The sequence below is a fragment of the Populus euphratica genome, unplaced genomic scaffold (assembly GCF_000495115.2).
Source record: "Populus euphratica unplaced genomic scaffold, PopEup_1.0 scaffold56.1, whole genome shotgun sequence".
Classification (NCBI taxonomy): Eukaryota; Viridiplantae; Streptophyta; class Magnoliopsida; order Malpighiales; family Salicaceae; genus Populus; species Populus euphratica.
The window spans coordinates 766,909-775,421 of record NW_011499930.1 but is presented as its reverse complement, the minus strand read 5'-3'; the positions used below and the strand labels follow the sequence as shown (position 1 = coordinate 775,421).

At 31.9% G+C, this 8,513-nt stretch overlaps 1 protein-coding gene across 1 annotated transcript; it reads left to right on the top strand.

Annotated features, from left to right (window-relative positions):
- The first annotated feature begins 4,161 nt into the window (after positions 1–4,161).
- LOC105135992 (probable LRR receptor-like serine/threonine-protein kinase At2g24230) lies at positions 4,162–7,463 on the top strand. Its single transcript, XM_011041119.1, has 2 exons — positions 4,162–5,713; positions 6,570–7,463. The coding sequence occupies exons 1-2, from the start codon at positions 4,309–4,311 to the stop codon at positions 7,211–7,213; spliced, it is 2,049 nt and encodes a 682-aa protein (XP_011039421.1). The 5' UTR covers positions 4,162–4,308; the 3' UTR covers positions 7,214–7,463.
- Positions 7,464–8,513: the final 1,050 nt, after the last annotated feature.

Here is an 8,513-nt window from a genome sequence, read left to right as displayed (position 1 = left end):
AGCATGAAACAAATGCCCCAAACTGAAACTAAAAACAAACCTCATAGCCAAAATCAATATCCTTCTTCAAACTGAAACTAAACAAGTCTAAAATTAATGAAAAACAATAAAAATAACACAAAACTCAAATAATAACTTAGTTAAGCATGAAACAAATGCCTTCATTACTAAAAAAAAAAAAACCTCATAGCCAAAATCAATATCCTTCAAATTTGATAGATAAAAAATTTCAATAAAAAAATAATAAGAGAAAAAAAATAATAATTATAAAAATGAGAATCAAAGTTAATATAAAAATTAAATTTTAAGAGATAAAATTAAAAAATAAATATTCAAGATAAAATATTTATAGCAATAGAAAGTTTGAGAATCAAATTTGATATAATCAGAAAATAATATAATATCTTTAAATTTTTCACAACTTCCGAAAAGTGTTTTCCACCAAAATTTTCCTGGAAAGCACTTTTCTAGAAATCAAGTCAAATTTTTCTTTGACTAGAAAGTGTTTTTCGTTGATTAATTTTTCTAATGACAAACAAATATAGGAAAGTTTGGAAAGTGATTTTTCAAAAACCAGTTTCCAAGAAACAAATATGGTCTTAGTTTATTTGAATACCATAAATTTTTTTCCAAACATGAGAAGACAATAAAAAAGAATATTCCTCTTTTCTAATGCTTTTATTGCTCGTTTTTAACACATGGAAACTTCCGAAAATTAAGCACATAAATATTGTCACAAAACCCTTTTCCTAGTGTAGCTAGGATACTTTAGAAATTATAGCAATAAAAGGATATTAGAATATTAATTACTTTTTGCCAAACTAAGAATCTTTATTTATAAAATCCACACAAAAAATCAAGCCCCCTAAATGACCTAAAATAAGGCCGTAATCTCTGCTAATTTGATTGAGCTAAGTATATCATTAAATTTGTTGAGCTGGATAATAGTATTTTAATCTAGACCATATCATATTTTAATTTGTATTATTCTTGTTAGTCAAATCTGGACTATATAAAGTTTTAATTTGTGTTATTATTATTAGTCAACTTTTTTTATATATGTGATATGAATAATATGTTATTAACACTATCTCATTTCCTATAAAACATTCATTTTCATCATTAATAATATTGTATATATAATAGTTAAAAACATACTTAATATCACCATTTCTAATTCAAGATTATTGAATTTGTGGACATATATATACATATTAATTAATTAATGTATGATACATGACACATTATTAAAAGATCTACCTTAGGTTTAGAATCAAAGGGATCACAATGTTTACAATCATTATCTAAGATTCTAATATGTAATTATTAAATAATTATTTAAGGACTATACTCTTAGGTAACATATATTTTAAAACATTAACAAATTTACTCTGAACTAAATTTGTAATTTTCATACAAATAATTTTAATTATTAAAAAATTAAAAAATAAAAATTTAATAATATTAAAACATGTGCATTTATAAAACAAATTTTATTTATAGTATACATATGCGTGCACCTATATTAGTAACATATCCCAAAAAAAGAAAAATAAATAGTGTAAGTTAAAGATATACTTGAATCCATTAGACTAAAATGGGCCAATATGATCTAGTGACAATGAATTAAAAATTATTTTGTTAAGTTAATTTGGAAGCTCATAATCTATCTTTAATAGTAAAAATCTTACTGTTTTTCATTTTCTATGTCAGATAGATAAACCATGTGAGAGATTTGTAGTGCATTCCTTAATAAAAAATCTTACCAGGCATCAATATTTACCTTCAATGTTGAACATGGCTCTGATATCAATATATAAAAACTATTATATGGATCAAAATATTGTACTATAAAATTTGTATCATTAATCTAAGCATGATAAACACAAACCATACTTGTATTTATAACCTAAATGTGCTTAGATTGCACTGTTCAATCTTTTTGAGAGCATAAAAGAGTTTATTTATTTATTTTTATTTTCCCTCCTCTTGAGTACTAAATTCCTCAAGAAAAACTCTACCAACCCTCTAAGCATGATAAACACAAATTCCTCAAGAAAAACTCTACCAACCCTTTTGTTCTCTCTTTTGTTCTTAGTTACTAAACTCTCAAAATGCTCTCTCTTTTCCTGAACTCCCCTAACGTTGAGCAAAAACTTATGTTTTTCTTAAGTAGGGCAGTTAACCGCACTTCTTAGAAAACTTTTAGGTGAGATGATGGAGGGTAGAATTGTTTACAATCTTTGGTGTCATTCCGTTGGAATCTTGGTTTGGATTCATGTGGATTAGGTGATGCCATATCCACTTGAGCCTCGAAACTATTCAGAAATATTTTACTCTCAAAACGAGGAAGAACTATATGTCACGTGATGGAGCAGGTGAATTACTTGCCCACTAACAAGCTGTGGAGCAAGTTTGCCAGCCACCTTCCAGCCCCACGAGGGAATTCTTCTCGGAGCTGCAATGGGAAGCAGCATTGCCCTGCGAGAGAGGCCTTGTTGGCCAAGGTGAAAGGTTTGATGCTTAGTCAAGCTTGTTGAACCTAGACATGACATTAGTGCCAAATTGTATTCAAATCATTCAAGAAAAATCATCCACTACTTACCGTATATTTCAATTAGTTAAATTTTGAATATATTTTTTAAATATTATTAGTTGAAGTAAATATTAAAATTATTAAAAATTTATATAATTATTAGTTTTAAAACCTCAAAAAATTAATGAAGATATATACTGAGTCAGACATCCACAATAAAAATAAAATAAAATGAAAAAACCGTCCACTACCGATACTTGCCGGTTTCGTCAAAAAGAGCACAAAAACTTGACTGTGGCAGCCTTGAACAGAAATATAATCAATTTCCTCACGGCTTGATTGAATGCATTGATTCGACTTCCGAGGTGGGTATATTATATATCTCTCCCTTTAATTAAAAAAACTGGGCAATCTTGTGTGGTGGTCTGGGGATATTGTGGAAAGAGCCGTAGCTTTTGAAGGTACAGGCACCTTTTTGCCACCTGCATTCTTTTGAGGACAAACCGAAGTGGAACTGAGATTTTTCGTCAGTGAGATGCGATGAGTCCATAATAAAATATACTTTCGAAGTTGTAAGTTCAACTTCTAGCAACCGCGAACACAACTTCAATATTTGAGTTCACATCTCTCTCTCTCTCTCTCTCTCTCTCTCTCCCTCCGCACGCAAAAGCTTAATGTTAGAGTCAGTGGAGTCCTAATATTTCTACCTTCATAATTTTATTTAATTCACAGTACTCCTTTGAGATTCCAGTTATTTGAGAAATTAAATTTAAAAAAAATATTCGATCACTGGATCCATCTGATGTGATTGACTCAAGATCACACATGGGTAGAACCGAGCCCATAAAATCTGCCCCTGAGCAGGAGTAATTTGAAGTGCACCGTATTTTTATAATTCATTAAGGAGAGGTGAAGGACATTTATGGTGCTGCAGAGGTTAGAGAAAAGAGTCAACCATACCACAACCTTGCTGCCTACCGCAAATCTACTTTCTTTTTTTATAGCTATCCCAGCCGATGCCTGAGGTAATATCAAATAATAGCAGAGAAACAAAGGAAACAACAGTCAAAGATCGAAACTTTGAACCTCCTAAATCTCAGTATGGCTGTAAAAATACATTTCTTCAGCAATCACCGCAGCACTAGTCGGGTAATTTTTAGACTTCTTTTTTAGTCAAAAATCACTGTTGACAATTTTAAGAGGTAACTTCGTTAATTTCTTTGTAATAATTATAAGTTTGAATTTGATTCCTTTCAAAAAATTATATTATTATTAATTTTAAAGTTTATAAAATTAGTTAAAATATAAATGAATTAATATGAATATTTATACTAGTAAAAAAATAAATTAATTGTTGACATAAACTGGACGTCGATAATTTAATTTATTTTCATATATTTAAGAATATAATAAATATTATTTTAAAAAAATATTATTTATTTAAAAATATATTAACACTATAATATCAAAGCAATATAAAAAAATAAATAATTTTTTTAAAGAAAAAAACAAGAAACCCATTCTTCTTCTCAAGTTTCAACACGCTGTTAACTGTCCCGTTACCAATTTCACGCCGTTACTTCCTACTTCACTAACAAAAAAACATAAAAACTCTCGACCCTTTTCTCTTACTCCATTAACAAAATCAGACAGAAGGGCCTTAGCATAGCCTTCTTTCTTTACTAATCATTCTCTCCAGATCTTTTCTGCCCTCTCCATGTATGGGAAATAGGAGTGATAGGGGTTGGTGCTTGATACTTTGAAGCGAGAAAATGGAAGTGTTTTGCAGGTTTTTGCTTCTTGTTTCGCTGTTTGTGTTTGTAGAATCTACATGCAACAGCACAGACCAAGAACTGGTCTCAAAGGCTTTTGGCTCTGTCTCTGGCTTCAATGTCTCTTGGTTTCAACATGCTGGCTCGACTTCAAACTGTTCTCATCCTTCTGTAACAGAAATAAGGCTTCCTTCGAGAAACTTGAGTGGCAGCATTTCTTGGCATTATCTCAAGAACATGTCTCAACTGCACATAATCGATCTCTCCAGCAATTCTCTTCGAGGTCAGGTGCCAGCTTGGTTTTGGTCTATAAAGAGCTTGAGTGATGTCAATCTGTCCAAGAATAGGCTTGGAGGGAGCATTGGGTTTGGAATTAATAGTTCATCTTCGTCAATGATTAAAGTTCTCAATCTCTCAACCAACAGGTTCACCAAGTTGGTTAAACTCTCTGGTTTTGCAAATTTAGAGGTTCTTGATATCTCTCATAATGATTTACGTTCTTTGCCTTCTGGGTTTCCTAACTTGACCAAGCTAGAGTCGCTTAACATTTCAAGCTGCAAAATTTCAGGCAACATAAGAGTCATTTCAGGTCTCCAATCATTGAAGCATCTAGATGTCTCGAACAACACCATGAGTGGTAAATTCCCTTCTGATTTCCCTCCTCTAGATGGCCTCACTTTCCTGAATGTTTCACTAAACAACTTCTCTGGACTCGTTGGCTTAGACAAGAGCAGCAAATTTGGAAAATCTGCTTTTAGTCATGGTGGTAGTTTGATTTTCCATACCTCAAAAATCCCAACTAATCCCACCAAGAAGCCACGTTTAAGTCAAACCCAACTTCACAAGAAAACCATAAAAAAATACCCACCAATTTACTTGCATGCCAAAAAAACCAAGCCCAAATCAAAAACCAAAATCTTGGTTATTTGTGTCTCAGCAACATCATCACTTCTTGTTGTTTCAATTGCCATTTGCGTCTTCTGCATGCACAGAAGACGAAAGATTGCAACGAGAAACAAATGGGCAATCTCTAAACCTGTCCACCTCACTTTCAAGATGGAAAAATCAGGGCCGTTCAGCTTTGAAACCGAGTCAGGTTCATCATGGGTGGCAGACATTAAGGAGCCAACATCAGCACCAGTGATCATGTCATCTAAGCCATTGATGAATTTGACTTTTAGGGACTTGATTGTTGCCACCTCACACTTTGGCACAGACTCTCTCCTAGCAGAGGGCAGGTGTGGACCCCTCTACAGAGCTGTCCTACCTGGAGATCTCCACGTGGTAATCAAGGTTTTGGAGAAGGCAAGAGGCCTTGATCATGATGATGCTGTGGCTCTTTTTGAAGATATTTCCAGACTTAAACACCCCAACCTCCTGCCGCTATGGGGGTACTGCATTGCAGGTAGTAACTGCTCTTCTCTTCTTCTTTTTTTATTGTTTTTTTATCTTTGATTTAGCAGTGGCTATTTATTGTTCTCACGGGTTGTCATTAAGTTCTAGGGTTCTAAGTTTTTGGTGTCGTACTGTGTCGTTTCTATTGTAGGCCCCTGTCACTTCAAGTCTAAAAACATAGAAAAAATAAATAAATAAAAAATCGAATTTTAGACCATCTACCCGGACAGAGGCTTAGAGGTTCGTAATTATTTTTGAAGTTCCCTTATTACACATTTACAACGAATGTTTGGTCGTCACTTGTTTCAACGTGTTTTTTAATTTAAAAAAATAATTGATAATTTTAACATGTTAATATAAAAAATAAATTATTTATTTTAGTATTTAGAAAAAACACTGCACCAGGTATACCATTTTCAACATTTATCGACTTGTACGTTTAATATTTATTCTAATCATTATTCAAATACATTAATTAATAATTTTCTGTTTGAATAATGTAAGGATTCCCAAAAGATAATGTTTGGAAAAGCGGCATGAACTGAACTTTGTTTTTAAAAAAATTAATTTTTTTAAAAAAATTAATTTATTTTTATATTTTGAATGTTTTAATATGGTGCTTTTAAAAATAATTTTTAAAGAATAAAAAATATTATTTTAATATATTTTAGTATAAAAAAATAATTTAAAAAATTATTATTATTTTTCATCCGAAGGAATAGTATATTCTTGATGGAAACACACTTCAGTCGTTACCATTATCTTGTGTCTAATGTGTTTTCTTTTTCTTTTTTAGCTTAACAAAAAAATCTTAACGTTGTACTTTATTTATTTATTAACTTTTCGATTCGTAATTTTAATACCAGGTAAAGAGAAGCTCGTACTGTACGAGTTCATGTTCAACGGGGATCTCCACCGTTGGCTCCACGAGCTTCCCACACTCAAAACCAACGTAGAGGACTGGAGCACTGACACTTGGGAGAATCAAATCATCCATAGGTTCGACGTTGCTTCCCCCGAAGAAATAGCTAACTGGCTCACGCGCCACCGAATCGCCGTCGGAGTGGCTCGTGGAGTTGCCTATCTCCACCATGCGGGATCGACTCATGGCCAACTCGTCGCGTCCAACATCCTCCTCTCCGATTCTCTCGAACCGCGAGTTGCCGATTTTGGACTTAGAAATGTCGGCTCAAAGGACAAGAGTGTCGGTTTGGAAAAAGAAGATTGTGGGTTTGAGATAGACGTGTATTGTTTTGGTGTTGTGTTGATAGAGTTAATGACGGGCAAGCTAGGGAGTGAAGGGAATGTGGAGTGGGTTAGGCGGCTGGTGAGAGAGGGGCGTGGTGGTGATGCGCTTGACTCGAGACTGAGACTCGGTGGCGACTCAGTGAGCGAGATGGTCGAGTGTCTGCGAGTTGGATACCTTTGTACGGCTGAGCTGCCTGAGAAGAGACCCACCATGCAGCAAGTCTTGGGTTTGCTCAAAGACATTCATCCCGTGTTGAGTTGAAGCACCCGACTCTGGTTGAAGTGTTACCTCACGCGCTGAGGATAACAATGACCATGAGGCCAAACGAAACACTGGCGATCATAGCGTTTTGTTTATTGAAATATCAAGTGCTTTCACGCGCTATGAAGTGAAATGGGGTTGGAATTTAAGCGAATTTGGACAGACCTTCTTGCTTGTTGCTGTCTCTCTCAAGAATTCTAGCTTTTTTTTTATGTTTTATTACTAAATTATTTTACACGTGTTGAATTAACTTTTCTGAACATGAAAAAAATATATTCTAAGTATTAATAATTTTTTTCTTTTAAAAATTTATTTTAAATAAAATTTAATTAACTTGATAATTTCCAAAATAATCTGAATAACTATCAACTTAAAAAAATTTAACAATTTAAAAAAAAATAAGAAGATATATTTTATAAAAAAGGATTAAGTGCAGCGTGGTGGGATGTTGAGATTAAAAAGTTTATTTAGTTGTATGATTTAGAGTTATTAAGAGAATTTAGTGAGATTAAAAAGTTTATTTAGTTGTATGATTTAGTGTTATTAAGAGAATTTAGTGTATTGGCTGTATTAGAAATTCATAGCATAATAAACTACGTATATGACTAGAGAATGAATTCGCATTTCTAGCTTATTTTATTTAAAATAAGTTATGTTAGTTGCCTTGAATGGTTTAAATATAATTTAAAAGTTTTAATTGTCTATTTATAGCTTAGAATAAATTTGATATTTTAAATTTATTATGAATTTACATGTTTAAATAAATTCTTATAGTAGAAATCATGTTAGTATTATTAATGTTTTTCTATTAAAAAATAATTTTTAAACTGAGTAGAAGTTAATCATAAATTGATTAATTTTATTTGATGAGTTAAAAAATAATTTAGATAATTGATAAAAATATTTTTTAATTAAAAATTTTAAGAAAATATTTTTTTAAAATGACAATGTCAGGTATAGGCGCATAACATGGCATGATATCGAGATGAAGAAGTCATCATTTAGTTATTTGATTCTGGGTCACTAGAAAAATCAAGTGTATTAGTCTTATCAGGAATTTCAAGGATAAGAGATTAGTTATAGCTAAGAAATATATTAGTATCTCTAGCACACCTTATTTAAAATAAGCTATATTGTGTAGTTTAAATATAGTTTAAAGGTTTTGAAAGATTCCTAAATTATAATTTATCTATGACTTAGAATAACTATTTACTCCCATAAATAAATTTAGCTTTGCAAATTTATTATAAACTTTTATACTCAGATAAATTCTTATGGACAGGATCCATATGGGTGTCAT

Excerpts from the sequence above, each read along its gene's own strand:
- LOC105135992 (XM_011041119.1), top strand. The coding sequence starts at position 4,309 with ATGGAAGTGTTTTGCAGGTTTTTGCTTCTTGTTTCGCTGTTTGTGTTT. Across the intron at positions 5,714-6,569 it reads ATGGGGGTACTGCATTGCAG|GTAAAGAGAAGCTCGTACTG; the intron begins GTAGTAACTGCT and ends TTTTAATACCAG.